This window comes from Petromyzon marinus, chromosome 10, assembly GCF_048934315.1.
Source record: "Petromyzon marinus isolate PM22_M1 ecotype Great Lakes invasive population chromosome 10, UKy_Petmar_22M1.pri1.0, whole genome shotgun sequence".
Lineage (NCBI taxonomy): Eukaryota > Metazoa > Chordata > Hyperoartia > Petromyzontiformes > Petromyzontidae > Petromyzon > Petromyzon marinus.
The window spans coordinates 7,388,683-7,408,634 of NC_133676.1; the positions used below are offsets into that span (position 1 = coordinate 7,388,683).

Consider the following 19,952-nt stretch of genomic DNA (forward strand, 5'->3'; position numbering starts at 1 on the left):
GTGTGAATGGGCAGCTCGGTGTCATACAATACTTCACAGCCATAATGAAATCCCTTCTAATACTGTACATAAAACAACTCCACAACATACTGCTTAATTTATATATTTCTTTATAGTCCCTTGTTTAAAGCAAATCTTAAAAAGCGCCAACATCATGATATCAACATGACCGAAGTCGTTGAATGCACCTAAATATGTTCGAGGTATTTTTAAAAATGTATTTCAAAGCAATAAAACAGCTAAGAAAAATGTTATAGCAATAAAACAGCTAAGAAAAATGAAAATAAACAAAATGTTGGCATTCGGTTGTTTGCGTTTGGCCAGTGTTTTTATAATCCACTTTAATCATTCATAATCACCAAGGGTGCAATTTTTCAGATATTTTATTCTCATTTAAAATTGCTGTGACCATGAGTTCACGCCTTTTAAACTCAATTGCCTTGTGCAAATGCTCAAACGCGTGACCCTTCCTGTCAATTGGAGACTGGTTGAGGTAATTTGGATAAAGTCGATTTCATGAAATTTTTAATTCGAAGAAGGAAAATGCAAAGTGTCACGGAGAGCGTTACCTTCCATTGAATGACAGCTAAAAACACTATTTGAGGGAGTATCATCTATCAATGGAGGATAACTAAAATGGATAAAGAAAAGGTCATCAAAGTGCAGAAAATACCATTGGCTCCATTAAACATGAAGACCTCTCCATAGGTAGTAGAATGACTCTACGGTCCAAACGACAAACTCATTAGAAGAAGGTGTTTTTTGCAAGACATGCCAGCATGACATTATCCGCTAGCATGGTCTCTTCAAGACACACGAGCTGCCCCGATCATCCAGTCTGGCTGGGAACAGCCCCAGGCTCTGGGTGATGATGTCCACAGACCCAGGCTCTGGGTGATGATGTCCACAGACCTTCCAACTGACCCTCCTCGAGTTTACCTAATGTGGGGCTTGCCTACCTGCTTAATCCCATCCCTCATCTTCAAGAGATCATTATTGACAGTAGCATCCCTCTGTTCTTAAAAAATAAATTGTGCAATACCTAATTTGTTTTTTATAAACAATAATTGTCTAACTATTGGGCACCTTTGAGAGCAGATAGTTTCAAATGCGTGGCACCTTTATAAGAAAAACATATTTCAGCTTTCTCTGACAATTTTAATTAAATCACTTCATTTATGAGCTAAACTTTTATTTAAGATTTACTCTTTGTTACGCAATCTCAAATCGTCAGACAAAGTCATACAAAGAGATTATTTAGATTGGGTTGGAATTTAAGCTTAAGTGATAGTTGAAGATAAAATGGGGCAAAAACAACGCCGATGGTTTAAAAACCAACGCTCAAGATTAAAAAGATAAAGGATTTTAAGAAAATACAGCACTTACATTTATGTTTTAGGCCAATGCTGTCAGAGGGACCTCGATTAGACAGAGCCCCTATATAGGGTATTTGGCCTACGCTTCCACGCAAGCTGAACGTGTTGGAAGAAGTGAGAGTACCCACACTTTACCCCACCGCGCACAACCTGCTGATCAACTAACTGTGGTGTAGGCACTGGCAGAGCCGACAGAGGCAGTGGGATTTAGGAAACTTGCGCCATTGTTTTCGACTGCGGAGCCTCGAGAAGAAAGTAAAATCCCAATGCTTTAGTGGGACCTGAAAATGTAGTGCCTGAGCGTACTGTACGCTACGCACCAGGTGAGCCGCTCGATTGGGGTGTTGAAGATAGGGGATTACGCCGGAGAAAGGAATGCTGTCTCCTGAGGCAAATCAATCACCCTTGAGGCCTTACACTGACTACGACTCCCCTTTTCAAAGAATCACCCAATTTTCCTGGGTTACCATTTCTGGATGGGCAGGTCTAGCCAGGTGAAAAGTAGCTATGAGCATACACAAAGGCCGGTGCACTACTGAACAGTGATGATAAAGCAAGGCCATGCCAAACTCAATGACCACCTTGCAGTCCGTGGCAAAAATGTATTATTGTTATATCGACATATGGAAGAAGACTTTAAAATATTACAAAAGGTTTGGTACCAAGTACGTGTGTGGTTGCTCTAATCAAAGCTAACATCATTTTAATGTATAAAACATGGGCAATGCCTATCTGTGAGACCTTTTTAAGCTTTCTATGTGCAGAAATTTAACAACCAAAGTTTTTAATATTGGGTTAAAAGCCTCTGCCTAAACTGAATATACTTTCTGTACAATGGCGTTGAAAAAATCATAGCTATCCTCTGCCGTATATTTTAACATTACACTCATGCATTCCACAATGCATGGGAAAAAACTGTCAGCCCGCATGCATGAATGCGACCGATCTTGTAAAATCTCTGAAGTTAAGAAAGGTGAAACCCCGCGAGGACGTGGATGGGGGACTGCCTGGAAATATTAAATACTGTTGGCTTGGGCTGCTAGGTGGCCATGATGTGCTTATGAATGGATGACATTGGCTTCTTGAATCTCATTGTGTGGAACTTTAAGTGTCACCACATTGTATATATATGGACTTTTCTCTGCGTACTCTGATTTCCTCCCACATGCCAACTACTCATTAAAGTAAAAAATTCAAGATCCAGATGCAGAACCCAAATGAAAATAAGAGACCTGAGACTCACTAAAGTTTTCTTTCGTAATTAAAGGGCTTTATTATAATACGGTATAATTATGGAACAGCTCCTGAATTAAATATTACATTCTTCTATGAAAGCTTCATACCAGGGTAGGTCATGAGTGCAGTTATGGCTCTGTACATGTGTGATATAATATAGCACAATACCAAAATTGTGGAGTGTACCACTAAATACATAATTTTACAATCCAGTAATTACGTTGTGTAAAAGTGATATTCCAGCCGACATACTGTACTTAAAATACATGTTAGAATTCACAACATAGTATCGATCATAAGTCTCAAAACTGCATCATATGCTCTATATGTCAGCAAAGTAACGTTTGAAAAGTAGACCATAATTCTGTGGCTACAATACCTTTGCTACCATTTCCCACGTTTTTCAACTTATTTTTCAAAGTTCCTTCTTTTAAAACCGTTCTTAAGACGACTAACCCTAAAATGCACTGATGATTTTAATGTTAAAAAAGCCAGTACGCCACATAAATGTGCTGCCACGTGTATGGCAGAGGTGGCAAGAGCAGAGGGGTAAAAAGCACGCACGCTGGTTGCTACCTGAAGTGCAACACTTGCTTCTACTAATTACGATCAATGTGCTATGAAGAAGGGCCAGTTCCCAAAACGTTTACTATGATATCTTTCACCTTTAAAGGCAGTGTCATTGACGCACGTGTTGAGATTTTCTGTTGTGTGTGCTTGTGCATCGCTGCCAATGCGGTATTACCAAATAGCTCACATACCATACATGCTTTACAAATTGCATCCAGTGCCAGAATGCACTCAAAGGACATATTACATATACATAATACATTATTACCACTTCATTGTACTGTGGCGTTGACAGTTGTTAATGCAAGCCTTTTTAAAATGCAACAAAGTGGATTATTCTTTTTTTCCTTGAGTTTTGCCTGATTTGAGAAATGAAGTCAGTCTGTTTGAAGTAAAGTTGAGTAAGATATATTGTAGCTGTTTATTGTAGATGACCAGTTAGCGAAGCGTGGGTGAGTCACAAAAATGTTGCACTACAGATGGCTGCAAATTTCTTGCAAACAGATTTTCAACTTCATTGCAATCGGAATGTTAAAAAAATGTGATTGCAGTGTGTTGCTGACCCCTAGTGCAAAAAACATGTAATGAACTGTCTCCATTTGCCATTCTCCAAACCCAGTATTTCTAGAGATTGATTTAATATGGTACGTGAAGAATAACATATTTAAACACTAGCGAATTCAATCTCATGTTTTAAATAAAAACACATGATTGATGGGGATTTCTTGTTGAATGCTGATATTTCATTAAATGGGCTGCCAAAGAACAGGAAAGTGCATTATTTTGGTACTCCTAAGGCATGTTTCAATTATGCCTAACATTACCATTTTATCCATGGTGTTCCATTTGACAACTTAAGCTTTATTGTTCATATTTTCAGCTTTAGCCTAACATCAAATGACCATAAATGCACCTAATTTTTAAGAATCTTAGACACTAAACAGGTTTAATCCTGCTCTTTGGGTCTTTTGGTAAAGTCACGTAGATACGTAGATACGTGACTTTACCAAAAGACCCAAAGAGTATGAATTCCTGCAGTCACGAAAGCTTTAAGTTAAGGTTTAATCCTGGTTAGCATTTTGATGGCTGACCACCTGGCCCCAGTCAGCTGTTGTAAATAGGGGCCGCAAAGTAACCAGGAGATGATCGTGCTCAATGTTACCCCCTCCTGTGCATGGGTTTTCTTCAAATATACTCCGGTTTCTTCCGACATGCCACTCGTCAATCGTGTTAGCCAAATATTCGAATGTAGGACCTTCCTGGAAAAGTTTTGAGACTCAATGAGGTATTTTTGGGTAAATACAAATTTGAATAATTATAATTATTAAATCTCCCTCTCTCTCCTTTCAGTCATCACATGGCAGATAGCAATCACTCCCTGTAGGCTTGTTTTTGTCTTTTAAGTTATCTTTTGCACGAATGATCTACTTCATACATTATTTGTATTTAAATGGGTACTGAAACATAACATTGTTATATAATCAATAGAGCACCCAATATAATTGCGAGTTAATGTTTTAAAGATCGTTTTACATATATTGTGCTGTCACATTTTCCTATGCAATGCAAACAGTTTATTGGTCAGTGAATGAAGATCTTCCGCTGCCATGTCCTTTCAATTTAACCACTTGGCTAAAGGCTCTGGGAGTCTTGTGGGGGTTGGGTATTTTAAAATAGACAAGTGAAACAGCAATAGCTTTGATTTTTTTTGTCCCTTTTGCCACAATTGTAATGCCAAGTGACACGACACGGGAGAGCCACCGGTCAGTCTTCACCACAGGACGCATTTAATTAACACTTCATACACACTCTGGAACGACCTTTGTTGAGGCAATTACATACAGTTGAGCGCTTATCGAACGTACCTGCTGTGTCGTGTTGGGAACTCTGTTTAATTACATATCATACGTGGAAGCGTATTTTATCCTCTTTCACAAACGTATACTGCACAGCACTTTAGATGGTACGGACATTCGACTTGCAATCCAGAGGTCCTATTATTATCCAGCCCTATAAATCCTATTATCCAAAATTATCCACAGTAATTCTTTGCGGATAACCTCGCGGATAATAGGAAGCACGGTATTGGTCCTCCGCATCACCACGGACAAGTTATTCTGTATTAGTCACTTCTGAGGACATACACGAAGTTATAGACTTCATATAATGTGGCTGTGTATATATGGGTTTGTCGAGCTGGAACCCAAGCTTGGTGGAAGAGGGTCCTTGCCTATAAACATTTGCCACATTGAATGAATTGCTGCTAAAATTATGCACTCCCACAAGGCTGTGTTGTTGATGGGATGGGTCAAATGTACTTCAATATATTATTTTACGTGGAGGGACAGGGATATGTGAAGGCGTATCGTCTGTTTAAGTTACGGGATGCATTTTGTAAATGTTTCTATCCTCAACGTGTTAATTTCGCTCGTTTTTTTCACACTTCTGCAATGTATTATTTGTATCCGAACAAAGTGACTTTACGCTGCAGTTCAAGACGTGCGTGCCTGTCTGTCTTCATGGTGACAAACTTAAGTGCCTATGCTGCCACCTTCTGTGCAAACTCGTTAATGCGAACTTTTGAGTTCATGGGAGAGTGTGCAACCCATCTTCCTCCGATACACGCTGTGATGATCGGTACATTAAAGTCATGCCATCGTACAAAAGCTGCAGTTTATTTCGAGTGATGCACATTAACGTAAGATTCTGTTTTTTTCAATGGCGACCCATCCAAACTGTTAAAAAAATCACACTTCGTCCCAAGTGCTGATGAGGCACTGTGCCATACTTCTACAATCCTCGTGTCAATCCACTGCGAGGTGAAGACTACCTCCACGCCGTGCAGGTTGTGGAGTTTATTTGATCACCACCGGTCAATGTGGATTGTTGAAGGTGGGAGCAAAGACATGGCAGCGTACAAATACAGTACAATAATGTTTTATTGTACTTCACTCTGCTGCCCACGATGTGCTCCGGTCAAGTTCTCTGGGCATGCTGTGAGTGCTCGTAGCTCCTCTCCTCAAAGACAATATCAAAAACGCCATGAAATAGCTTTTAACAAGAAACATTTTACGGTTTATTATCTACATTCATGACAAACTTGTCAGTACAAAACAAATTCCTTAGTTTACATTTTACAGCCCATCCCAGCAACATCTTTCAGCATTAAATGGCAGTTTTTACTGTACAGAATCCGTCACTGTTTTAAACAATATATACACTGTATTATCTAAGCCGTCTCCATACGAAGACAATATTCAGTTAAACCAGTGGTCACAATATACTGAATACAATATTGACATTTACCACGTCCCATGGTGCAGTACACACCATACACTTGAAACAGTAAGCACAGGCTAAAAAAGCAAGGTACTTGAATAGAATGGATGTATGTTAACATTAGGGCTTTTCTTTAATCTATGCATCAGAATCATGTGCTTTGAACACAAGAGGATCTTTTAAATTAATCGGTGACAAGAAAATCTTGCAGTCAAAAATAATTCAGCATTGTTCACCTCGAAGGGGGCGATGGACACTAATTGTATTGTACACCATATCACACGAGAGAAACATATCCTCTTATAAATGGATAAGATTTTTCCGAGACTTTAATTTAGCAATGGTATGGACCATGTTACTATTTGCGAATGATCAGACATTTTGGATGCACCAAATTGCTCGGACGCTCATCCCAGACTCTATAGCAAAAAAATAGCCAAAAATAAACTGGTAAATACAACCAAGTGTCATCGTTTAAATGCCCAAACATCAACCTTCATGGCTTTTAGATTACAAAACTCTACAAATGATCCACACCAACAAGTGGCCAATAAATTGGCTGGAGAATAGGTAATTTTGTGCATATGTAGTATTAGTACTAAACAATATTTTGCAACAATACAGTAAGTGTTGGTCTTTCGACTATTTAAGTGCATCAAGTCAATTATCTTGTGTAAGTTCTCCCTCTGCACATTGTCAAATTCTTTACTCAGTGCATCAAAAAAAATCACATACATTACCTTCCTTTTTGTAAACACTTAAACGACGCAAATCCTCAAGCACTGCTCGAAAATGGTATGCAAATAAGAGGTCAAAAAAGTATGCTTACCATAATTGATATTCCTATTTTACAGATCTACTTGGGATGCAAAGCACATGTTCCAGAACTGCTTTAAAACATAGAGAAGCTTACATAGTGCAGTTTAATGTCAGGTACACTGTGCACAAAGCACCAATGTCTACAGAAGATTATAAGATGGAGCGTTTTTATCTACATCACACTGCGTTCCAATGGCAATACAAAGCACCAAGCATGTCAGCACAATTAAAGCAGTTACAGTACCATGGATGCAGTCATTTGGACAAATTATTTGAATGCTTACAAAAAAATGATGGCAATAACATTTGCACAGATTCTTTTGTGATTTGTTAGATAGACTTGCCTTTTTTTAAGTCAACACAACATCTTTACCCCGTATTTTAAATTGCCAACTGTTAAAATAAATGAATGCTGTTTGTATGCATGCTCAAGTGCAAATGTGCTTATACGAATAAAAACAGTTTTAAGAGATCTTACAAAGGAATGACAAAAGGCAAACCACGTAGAAAGTGGAGCCAACAGAGCAACAAACCAAAACAACAAAACTTGCCATTAGATAAAAAATCTTGGTTCACATCATTCAGTTTTGCACAACTATGAGGTGCAACCTTCATAAACAGAAAATAAAAAACGTAAAAAAAACAGCCTGAGCAAACAAATGTGGAGGTCTCCTCGTTGGACCTTAACGTGTAAACATCATCACAAAATCTCTTTACGAGTCTCATAAAATTTCAAGTCCGGCATGTCGGCAGCATTTCCAAAAGCCGTCCCCCCTCCCCAGTTCCTGGGCAATCTTGTGATCGGCAGCACTCGTCCACGCCAGTGAGCGAGCTGGAGTGTGCAGAATCGCAGAGTTTTGCCTTGGCAGCTGGACAGATTGAGGGCCCGCCGATAAGCAGACCTCACCTGCACCGCCCTCGGCCATGTGACGTTTTCTTGGGGGTTTCCAACCTCTGCCTCGTTCTGTCATCGAGCCACGGTAGCTCAAAGTCCCTTCGAATGCAGAAAAAAATGTTGTTTTGATCATGCAACATATTCGATCCATCTCAAATGTTCCGTTAAGTGTTCATATTTAAAGGAAAACGCGTATTGTTTCATCAATGCTATGGATAGATCGCAAAGTCCAAATGATGATGGGCTGCTCATGTTTCTTGACCCCAGCACAGCAACAAATGAGCAAAGTTAACGGCTAACTTTACTCCTTCAGCAGAATATACTGCATTTAAAATTGAGAAAGGTAATAAAGTGAAGCCTGGTTTACCGTTATTAAAGCAAGCTACAACAGCCATTGCTAGACTTTCTAGACAATTTAAAAAATATATCATTTGAGACAAAATACAAGATGATGTTCATGTGGTACATACTGTGGCAATAATCTTGGTAAAGCCCTTCCAAAAGCAATGACAGGTAGCAATGGTGTTACCTCCAACTCCTCCACTGTAAAAAATATAGCAGAAAACCCCAAAATAAGAGAAATATTAAAACATTTTGTCAAACTGCTAAATTATATAGATTAAAAACACAATACTTCACCAGTGCAATATAGTCCTTTAATAGCTAGTGTTTAATTTTATTTTTGCAGAATCAACACATTTCAGGAAACACCAGCACTAAAATACTTTACTCAACCACTGTATTTATTGAAATAAATACAGAATGGACATGTTTGTATACAAATTGAAAGAACAAGATGTAAAAAGTATGCAATCCATTGCCCATCTCATAACATGACAAAATAAAAATATTAAATGCTGGAAGCTATGAAAACTAGCCTTACAAAGCCATAATTAATGAGTTTTGCTTGAACATGTGTGTACAGGTGCAGTCTCCCACCATCCTCAGGCTCAGGGAAGAAGGATAACATCTCTGGCTCAGGTTCAGGTATTCCTTCTTTGCGAAAGGCCCTTTCCCGCAGCCGTTGCAGCTGCCTCTGCTCCCGAATTCGCTGGATGTCCCACCTGTTCAAGTTTTTTTGTGTCAGATCACAAGCACTTCCCAACATATAGACACCAACGCACAACTTGCGTTTTGTGAATGTAGGCTATTTTCTTGCTGCTTGGATCATGATTTTACACACACTACAGTGTTAAGCATATTTTCCAGGAAAATATATACAATGGCGGGTACGTGTTAAAGCAACTTCTTAAAACACTTAACCATTTTAATTGTAAAACACTGATGAAGCCACAAACTGTATAGCATATTAGTGGCTGAAAAGTTTGAAAAACAATAGTTAGCCAAACCTAAATATAGTGATTATTGATAGGCTTACCGTTTCCTCCTTTTTTCATCCAGCTCATGTTTGGTGTGTCTCTTATTGAAGGCTTCATCTTCAGTATTCTGTTAAAAATCAATTCAATAAAACAATCAATGATGGTCATGGCATTTCATAAAAAGAAATGAATAAATTAAAAATGTTGAGTGAGTAGCTTACCTCCAACAAATATTCAGACTGGATTTTGTCTAAAGGCTCCAGTTTAATTTCTCTCCATGAGGGAACTGTAAAAAATTACAAACACGTTTGCTTTAGTATACAGGTTCATTTGCTCTCACATTTGTATCTAATAACAGGTAACATTCCATATCAGGTTACTTGAAAAAATAACTGCATTACAAAGCTAAAAACACTGACTTGCGACAGTGTCGTCCTTCTCTGTGAGGATGGGCTCATCCATGGAGACGGCAGGTGGCTGAAATTGGTAACACCAGTACATTTCACTCGTCCGTAAAACAGGGTCCTCTTCCTCGTCCCGTCCATCGTCTGCTGTGCACGCGCGCAGAGGCGAGCACGAGCCTCCGGGTGCCGGGCTGGCATGCGCCTGCCTCCATTTCCCCCGTGCCCTGCCACCCTTGGACCAGCCCGAACGTTTGGGGCAAACCGGCAATGAGGCCTTGCCACCCTTTGTCCGCGAGCTTTGAGGTGTGCTGGTCTCGGCAGGTGAGCTGGGGGAATGATTCGCCGAGTTCGAACCTTTTTTGCCCTTTGACCACTGTGAGGGCCTTGGCGTGTCAAGCTCCAATGCTGCCCTATTGCCACCCTTGGCTTTGCTGTTTTTTGAGCTCAACTCAGCAGGGGAATGTGACAGGTGATTTGAGTTTACCTTCTTCTTGTTTTTATGCCAAGGTGTTCGTGGGCTGCCAATATCTGTTTCTGTTAATTCTGGTGTCGCAGGCAAAGCAGATTTTACGCATGAATTCTTTTTACGATTCACTCCCTTACTCCGTTCCCACGGTCGCACAATTTCCGGGGTTTCACATGGCTCTGGCGATTCCCGCACAGGGCTTGAATCCTCTTTCTTGTCCGTTTTGTTTTTCAGGCGGCAAACTGTGGACAGTGAATCAGCATTTGTCGTCTCTGCCGCACTGTTCAAGGCAGTCAATGCTTTGCATCGGGCCCAGCCTTTGCGCCTCGAGAACTTTCTCCCATTCTTTCCGTGATAAGTCCTGCCCTTGGCAGGCTTGCTTGGAGTTCGCGTAAGTGCCTCTGACTGGCTGCTCTCATTCTCACTCTCCATTGCCAGCTTCTTTGCAGTGGGCCCGGGGTCATGTTCGCCGGGGCTCTGAGCCCTAAGAGAAAGTGAAAGTGTTTTACATCATTGTAAAGTTGGAACGATTATCGAGAAAAACAAAGTCGCTGAATATGCAAAAAATATGTTGCAATTATGTTAGCCAACAGCATTGATCATTTTTACGCTGGGTTTTAAATGTCAATTAACATATAGCGCCAATTTTACAGAATATAACAGCACCACATTGACATTGATTTTGGCCAAACTTTAGCATGTATCACCTTTTGTGGCCATGCTGATCTGTAGCTTTTTGTGGTGACAGGGGCGACCGTGGAGGCTGTTCTGGCGGAGAACCCTCCAGGCCATCATTTTCCTCGTTCCTCTCCTTGAGCTGCTCCTTGCGGTCCCTCCGAATCTGCTGGTCATTCTTTTCACCATCTCTCCGTGCCAGCAGCATTCGCCTCTCCATGCGCTCCAACCGAGACAGCAGCTGCCCCACAAACAAAAACATATTGACTGGGGCACCTCAAGGGAAACGATTGCCTTAATTATTTAATATGGCACGATGAAGTGCAACAATGAGAAGCTATTGTGCAAACTATGCAATTACGGTAACAGGTGACCTGAAAGCAATATTTGTACAGACCACTGAAAAGCCATGATTCCAATTGAGGAATGCATTTTCTGATAGAAATTTTAAATGTATTTTTGTTACATTTACATTTTTGCAAGTTCATCACTCTTTTTTATGCTTTAAATTTTAACAGTCTATTGTAATGAGTGCACCTCCATATGCACACGTGGATAACCAAATGGTTTGTGCATTGGGGTTAACATAACTCTAATCATATCAATGTTCCACGAAAAACAAAGGCAGACTGGATCACATTAGCAGTTGGGTACGTATGGTGCAAAAGAAGTTCAACTTACATAAGTCACCTTTAAAATTGGGAGAGCGACCACGAACACAAAAGGGGCTCATTTACAATGTGTACACACGGACGATAATTATCCAGGCCAGTACAACCACAAAGCACTAAACACGTGGGTTTCTGAAAGGTCAAGTGGCACAAGTCTAATACACACACTTCTGTGTAAGGGTATCAGACATATTTAGAAACGTGCGTTTGGAGTATTTGGCTATCAATTTCCACATAAGCCACTTCGTTATCATTTGTGGCCAGGTCGCTTCTGAAAAAGAGCTATATAGCTCACTGGGTCGTAACTGGTCAAATATATTAGATTTTAAATAGTTTGTAAGTTACGGGGCTCGTTAATATATTTGACCGTGACGCTTACTGCAAGCCAGAGTTTATAGGGCAAGGAATAACTATGCCACTTTTTTGGGGGCGGTGGGGTAAGGGTGGGAGGGAGTGTAAGAGCTGTGGGGGAACCACGTGTCGCGCATTCCCGTCATCGCCGGCACCCGGAAGAGGGCGGGCACGTGTGCGAGCACGCGCACTCCCGCGAAAACACGCGGTCACGTGCGTACGCGGGCACGTCAAAGCAATGGGCGAGGTGTGGTGGTGGGAGAGGGAGAAAGACGGGGGTGGGTGGGAGGAGTCATGGGCGTGGTTAGGAGGAAAAAGGCGTGGCTAGGAAGTAGGGGGCGTAGCTAGAGGGGCGGGGTATAAATGCGCGCGCACAGAACCACGTGCATGAGAATGTACGACGAATTCATGCGGGAGCCACGGACGTTAAAATTTGCACGAGCATGAGAGCACGAACATCACGAGCGTTTACGGAATAAGGGACACGCGCTAAAAGAACACACGGTCAACGCAAAGGAGGGAGCGTATGGAAAACACACGAGGCCAATCGGCGTGAAAAGCGACAGCACACAGTTGGATAATACTACGTGCAAGATAGCGCAAATGCAAGGGTAGGACGGCAACGAAACGCGAGCAAGAGAGCGAGGCCACGCACGGGCATGAGTGCAGCATACAAGCACGCGTACTATTAAATACGCCCAGAGCATGACGGAGGAACGAAACGCGCGGACTTTTCAGTTAACGAGAGCAGAGCAGGAGCAGAGGGAGGCCCGCGCGGCCACCGCATGAAACGGCAGCAGAGACAGCATTGCAATACGCGTGGCGCACGCAATTAGCATGGCCCCTACTTAGAAGCATAACGCACGTACGCAGTATTAATACACAACTCTTTCACCATCTAGGTCACGCACATTCGATTTACACACGATTACACGTTACTCGCTGCAATCCACGTACACACGCCAACATAAACTGTATACTTACAGTACTCTGCACATTTACATCCTTCCCACAGTATGTGATTACGTGCTACCGTATGTGCAGACAGGGATGCAGTACTCGCTCTGAACACTACCTACCTATATAGTGTACACATGACAGAATCTTTGACGCAATACGCTTTGCACAAGCAGCGCTGGCAATTTTCTTGTCCTATGGGCAGTGCACACTCGTCTAGAAATAAAAACACAACATTTATTTCAGGATATAGACGTGCTGTTTACAGATAATTGAATATGCCCGTTACATTAAATATTCTTACTATAATACAACTCTACCGCATTTGTATAGTACACAACTAAAGTAAACCCCCGTACTGTTTACACGTGCTTACGTATAATGTAAACAACGCCCTTAGAACAGTACACATCGATGTTATATTTATTATTGAACGTGCATTAAACTATGGAGTACTCTTTCAAAAGTATGCATACCATGTGGCGTATACACATAATTACATGTACTGTAAACATTGGCAATGCTTACCACAACACACTTGTATAGACTTTGCGTGTTCAGACCGTATTTTTACATGTACAGTACTCGTACTGCATGGACATGCGGACAGTATAAATACAGTAATACTACAGTACACGGACTGCTCCACAGCACGTTGCTTCATGTACAGTGAGAATACTTCATTGTAGTAGTATATATTGTACACTACTATACTAAGTGCGAACGACACATTTTCTGTATACACGTACATGTACTGTAACAATGCCTGTATATCGTACAGTACACAAGTTTACATACGTACAGTATACACACTGAAATAAAGTACAGGTACTTGTGCTTTACATAATAAATCACCACACTACCGAATGACCACACGTGATTATACACAGCATGCGGTGTGTATATATATAACATACTGTGCCAACATCCACAACATAAATAGAACGCACGCATTCTAATCGCGTAACGCGGGGCTATACAGGCTTCCAGAGTAACTGTGCTCTTCACCGCGATCTTACAATGACACAAACGACCTCAGGTACGTGTACGACATCATACGTGTGTACCTTGCACTGGGTATCCTCCTTTTAAGTAGCGCAAAACCCGCTGCCCCCCATAACCATACAAACAACAAGCACCAGCATCACACACAGACACACGCACAATCATTCTCCCGGGTTAATTTTGCTTCGGGCCCCATGACCCACGCCCCCCCCCCAACCCGGGCCGTGCGTGGACCCGCAGTGAGGGTTCCCGTACGTGACAGAATTACAAGTGCCGATGATGGGGGTAGGGGGACGATATTGTGAAATGTCCGAACCGGCGCACACGCTCGTTAGCACAGCAGCGAAGTCCCTATCGTCGTCGTTGTTGGTGTTGTTAACAGTGTCGTTCGTACCGTGTTATGCTGCTCCTACCGCCACTAACCACCATGCCCACCCTCCACCATCTCCGTGTCCTACCAAGTCAGTGCAACGGTGGCGCAGGTTTCTGGCCTTTAAGTTGCACGTGTGTTTGTGAGCGGCAGCACGGCAACGTTGGCTGCTGGGTGGGTTGATAGCAACAACGCCTGCCGGTTGTTGACAGCTTTCTTCAAGGTTAAAAAAAGGTAAACGATGCAAACGCGCAACAACAAAAAAAACCCCCGCTAGTTTCTAGACCACCGCCTTTATATTACGAAACGACCCGATCGTTATCGACAAACTGTACTAGTCTTCCTTAAAAGCTCAAACATACACACACAAAAAAAAATACATCAGCTGTGAGTCACTGGGGTCGACGGAGATTCGATTAAAACAAAACTCAACTTAAACGCAGCCTTCAAAAAATAATAGTTTTTTTTTTTAAAACAAGGCCCTGTAAGTTTCAAAAATGGTACAGCAATACTGTACCAGAACTGACAAAACATTGACGTTTCAAGACCCTTGGTGGAAGAATTGTTTTTTTAAACCCTCTGATGTGGTAACAGTGTCGAGGAGCAGTGCAAGACGTCATTCTCTACTTCTCGGGGTAGAGGGATAAGAACCCCAGCGTCGCCGTCAGTTCAGGGTCGTGCCAGCAGCAGCATAAGCATGAAGCTTGGTCATTTATAAAGAGGCGACGACTATACAAGTTGCTCGGGGGTTGTGTTCGTAAAGCCCTCGAGATGTGTTTCTCGTTCGACATGTCGCTCGTTTCGCTCAAGTTAAGTTGTGGTTCATCTTTGCTTAGTTAACTCATCGTAACCCCCTTTCCGGACGACTCCAAGTGACTCGCACGGCATGTGTCCCCTTTCCGTGTGTGCCGGGAGATAACTTTCAAGGAGGGCTATGTATGGTTTGCCTGTCGACAATAACCCGGCAGCTTCGTCCACGTGCTGGATTGAGTTTCTTGAAGAAGCTGCCCGGGCCGCGTGGAGACAAAGCGTCGAACATCACCCACCCTTACCCTCCCAAACACGCGGCCATACATCATAAAAGGGGCTAATCATGATGGCGTCATACGAAGATTGATGATGGAGACACAAGAACCCAGCGACGAAGGAATGCGTCTCTTTTTTTTTACACATCCCAGGGGGCCTTCCCCACCAAGCCCGCCCACCTGCCCATGGGGCTTCTTCCCCCTCCTACTCCCATAACCGGATTCCCGCCGGGCGAGGCAGAAACTCGCCTCTCCCCCGTCCCCGCTCGATGTTTTTTTTTATGTTGTTGCTCGGCAGGGGGCTTTTGCTTGCGGCCGCAATGACCAAGGTCCCACAGATATTAAAGCCTGGCAGGCAGCATGGCGGCGGCGGCGACGACAGGGAGGGAAACCCCTGTGCGGCTGGGCTGCACCAGTGGTCCCGCGTATCTCTTTCATATCCCAGGACACGTGCATTCGTGCGTTCGTGTGTATTCACACACGAACGTCCGGAGTATATTGTGGAGGCGTGTGAACGCAGGCGCACGCGTGTATTTGCAAAGGGTTGGAAGGCTCTAATTATCGTATTTAGTCACGGAGGTGAAATGGTTATAAAAGTACTTCCCCGTCCAATTTGCACATTTCTAAAAGTACGCAAGACGTTAACATGAAACGCACGTAAAAACAAGACACTCGACTGCATGTCACAGATGGACAATCACGAATAAACACAAACCACAGAGTCAAACGCACAGCTGGGCACATAACAGTACATTTATAGTTACACACGTCAATCCACAACATAAGCACAGCCAGTAAGAAGGGAAGGGGGGGGGGTACACAACACGAGCGATGAGAGCCCATGGCTATGTATCTACGGAACCTCAACATCCCCAGCACAACCTCCCGTCCCGCATTGTAATGGCCCCGACATACCGCTTCCTTCTCCGTCTTCAGCGCCTGTATTTCCTTCTCCTTGCTCTGCAGCTGATGCTGCTGCTCCTCCATCATGTCCAGGTGAAGCAACAGCAGCTGCTTCACGTGGTCGACCTGCGAACCGCCACCACCGCCATCACCATCGCCGCCATCGTCCCCGCCGCGGCCCCTGCCGCTCCGGCTACCGCCGCTCTTGGCACGGCCGCCCGACTTCTTGCGCCGCGTCTTCCTGCCACGGGTTCTGCCCTGGCCGCCCTCGGCAGCTACCGCCGGGGCCGCCGTGACGGTGGCACCGCCAACCACGATGCCGAGACCGCCTCCGCCACTGTTGTTGTTGCTGCTGCTGTTCGCTGCGCTCTCTGCGATGAAGGGCGGCGCGGAGGAGGAGTCCGATAGTGCCTTGGCCGGGCCGAGCTGGGCAGCGGTCGCCGCAGTCGCAGCCGCCGCAGGCCTCTGCTGCTGCTGCTGAAGCAGTAACTGTTGCTGCTCGGGCCTCGACGGGGCGGTCTTCACGGGGCACCGGGCCACTCCGCTCACTACGACGAGGCTACCCACTCCGCCGCCGCCGCCTCCGCCGCCCAGGCCGACCCCGCACGCCCGGGCGGCTTTGCCGGCGGCGGGCAACGCGGCGGCGTCGCCCGGCGGCGCGAGGGCTCGGTGCGCGGGAGGTTGCGGGGCCGTGGCCGGGGCGCGGGGCTCCCCCTCCACGTCTCGCCCGCCGCTCGCCGCCCGCGCCGCGGCGGCAGACATCTTGTGGTCGTCGTGCTCGCCTTCGTGGTGTTGTCCTTGTGATTATTTACAGCGACGACAGCGATGGTGGTAGCGATGGTGATGATGGTGGCGGCGGCGATTGAAATAAATTGTTGGCCGCTGCCGCCACGCCGCCGTCGTTCCCCGGCCGTCGTCGTCGTCGTTGTTTTAACCGCTACCGGCGCACTGCGTTATTTACAGTTGTGATACTGTAATTGTTGTCGGTGCGGTTTGGGTGAGCGACGGGGATGCAAGGGTTGGCGGAGGGGGGAGACGGACGGGAGGGGAAGAGATGCAGCAAGGATGATCTCTTTTTTTTCTCCAGTCCGAGCGGGAGCAGCAAGAGGAAGTGGAGACGGAGTGAACAGGCAAGGAGGGGAGGGGGGGGGTGGAACTACTCAATGCATCTCCCTGTTCAGTCCAGGTAGGAACCGGAGCAAGCAGCGGCAGAAGAAGGGAAAGAGAGGAAGAAGAAGGATCAGTGGGAAGGGAGGGAAGTGGGGTGGGGTGGGGATGAAAGCGACTCCGCGTGTTTCCCGCTTCAGTCTGGGCGGGAGCGGCAGTAGAGGGAGCAAGATGAGAGGCAGCGAGGGCAAGAGGCGCTCGTCCCCTCGCCGCTCCCATGCACGGAGGCGCCCGCTCGCATCCCTCGCTTTGCAAGGAGGAGGAGGAGGGGGGGGGGCGAAAAAAAAGAGGGAAATGCCCGGCGCGGCGCTCTAGAATTTACTCACGAGTAAAATAACACTCGAGCGGAGCCTCGCTCAAAGCGTGGGGGGCCCTACCGCCCGGCGACTGCGGGGTTATTTGGTGAACGTGTGCGACGGTGAGTTTATGTTGCCGCGTCGTTGTTGTGATCCTCGTTGTTGACGCGGGTATTTTTATTATTTATTTTCGCTCCCAACAACTCGGATCGCGAGCTGCAGACGTCGAGCTGGGATCTCCCCACGGGCGGGCGAGGCACGAGGGGCCGCGCGCGGACCACTCTGTAAACTTGTTACCGTATTACGATCTCGAGGTGAGTACACGGCACGTAGCACGTTGTTAAATGTGTCCAATAAATAGCTGTTGGGGTTTTTTTTGTCCCGCGGTGAAAATATTTAGGTCGATTCTTTAATGCGATGCAATCACTCGAATGCCGCCACCCCCACCGTGTCTTGAAATGGTTCAGGCGGAATAGAGGCGGCTTGGCTTCCGGCTCCTTTGACCCCCCCCCCTGCAACTGCTTGGACTACGGTGGCCCGTGCGAACCAAAAAAACGCAACGCGATTTAATTGCGTACGAATGCAAATACGCAACTGCGTTAAGGAAAATATAGTTACGCATTAATGTCTACGAGATACGCTGCATTGAAACTTGATTTCATCTGTTCCCCTTGTATGCAAAAATACCTGAAAAATAAAGAGTGCGTACAGGCTCTGCACTATTATGCCTGCATCTGTCCAAATCTGGAATACGCCCGATATGGGACCTGGGAAGCTCAGCGGTTTTCAGCCTGGACACACAAAAACATGCGTAGTAGGCGTCGTGAGCACTAGTGGAGGACAGTACAGCAAATTATCTTAAGTTATCCATACATTATCCCAACACTGACCAGCGTATGTACTGTATGTTAAACTTCTTTCGCACAGTACGGAACCAACCAGTGCTAATTGGAGGTGCGCAACTAATCGTGAAGTATGTTAAAATAACCCCCACGACGAGGTCATCATTCAGCAGTGGACTGTCAATCGGATTGCACATGCACCAGTTGGGAATTGTGAAATTTCTTCATGAGTGGTGATGGATACAGTACAATGGCCAGATAATGCCTCAAATTGAATACAAAGAGGGGGGCAGACAATGCAACAGCATGTGGCAAAAATGCAATTTCACAATTGTATACACAGCAGACAAGAGAGACGTTTGTAAATGCATTGCGCAATTTCAGAATTATAAAAGGGAATCAAACGCCCGTTTGTAACCCCCTGCTCCACGCCAAAAATGCGTGGACCAATTCATGATCGGCCGACCTGTGGCCGAGGCCGCGCCTCCTTGCCTTGGGCTTCTGGAGGCCACAAAAAACCCCACTTACAAATCCCCCACTACCGCCACCACCACAATACATAATGAGCGCATCCCCTCCACTTCCACCCACGGGACCCACGTGCGATTCTCCCGCGCAATCCGCGCGCCGCCAGCGCGAGAAGCCACGCCCCGCCCGCATTCTAGCCCCGTCTCTCTTGCGAGCGCCAACCAATCCGCGCGCGAGTAGGCGGGGCCGTGCGGTCCCGCTGACCAATGGCGCGGCGGCGCGCAAGCCTCGCGCGAGGGGCCGGCGTGAGCTCGCGCGTTTGGGCGGGGACACGTGGAGCGGGGGGGGTTATGGGTAGGGGGGTTTGGTGGGCGTGAGAAGAGGGGTTGTTGGGGAGTCAGGGGGAGGGGCTGGTGAGGGGAGGGGTTGTTGGGGAGTCAGGGGGAGGGGCTGGTGAGGGGAGGGGTTGTTGGGGAGTCAGGGGGAGGGGCTGGTGAGGGGAGGGGTTGTTGGGGAGTCAGGGGGAGGGGCTGGTGAGGGGAGGGGTTGTTGGGGAGTCAGGGGGAGGGGCTGGTGAGGGGAGGGGTTGTTGGGGAGTCAGGGGGAGGGGCTGGTGAGGGGAGGGGTTGGTGAGGGGAGGGGCTGGTGAGGGGAGGGGCTGGTGAGGGGAGGGGTTGTTGGGGAGTCAGGGGGAGGGGCTGGTGAGGGGAGGGGTTGTTGAGGGGAGGGGTTGGTGAGGGGAGGGGCTGGTGAGGGGAGGGGTTGGTGAGGGGGGGGTTGGTGAGGGGGGGGGGTTGGTGAGGGGAGGGGTTGGTGAGGGGAGGGGCTGGTGAGGGGAGGGGTTGTTGGGGAGTCAGG

General features: G+C 45.7%; 1 protein-coding gene across 1 annotated transcript; it reads right to left on the reverse strand.

Moving 5' to 3' along the window:
* Nucleotides 1-6,230: 6,230 nt before the first annotated feature.
* On the reverse strand, nt 6,231-18,672 carry LOC116941012 (uncharacterized). Its single transcript, XM_032951547.2, has 8 exons — nt 16,334-18,672; nt 11,072-11,280; nt 9,914-10,848; nt 9,716-9,780; nt 9,554-9,621; nt 9,115-9,239; nt 8,646-8,718; nt 6,231-8,274 (listed from the first exon to the last, which is right to left on the reverse strand). Exons 1-8 carry the CDS (start codon nt 17,081-17,083, stop codon nt 8,184-8,186), a joined length of 2,316 nt encoding a protein of 771 aa, XP_032807438.2. The 5' UTR covers nt 17,084-18,672; the 3' UTR covers nt 6,231-8,183.
* Nucleotides 18,673-19,952: the final 1,280 nt, after the last annotated feature.

What these genes read in the sequence shown, in the direction of transcription:
- LOC116941012 (XM_032951547.2), bottom strand. Translation starts at nt 17,083, where the DNA reads ATGTCTGCCGCCGCGGCGCGGGCGGCGAGCGGCGGGCGAGACGTGGAG. An exon ending in GATGAAAAAAGGAGGAAACG is followed by an intron (nt 9,240 to 9,553) that starts GTAAGCCTATCA and finishes AAACTTGAACAG; the next exon opens with GTGGGACATCCAGCGAATTC. An exon ending in CTTCCCTGAGCCTGAGGATG is followed by an intron (nt 8,719 to 9,114) that starts GTGGGAGACTGC and finishes TATTTTTTACAG; the next exon opens with TGGAGGAGTTGGAGGTAACA.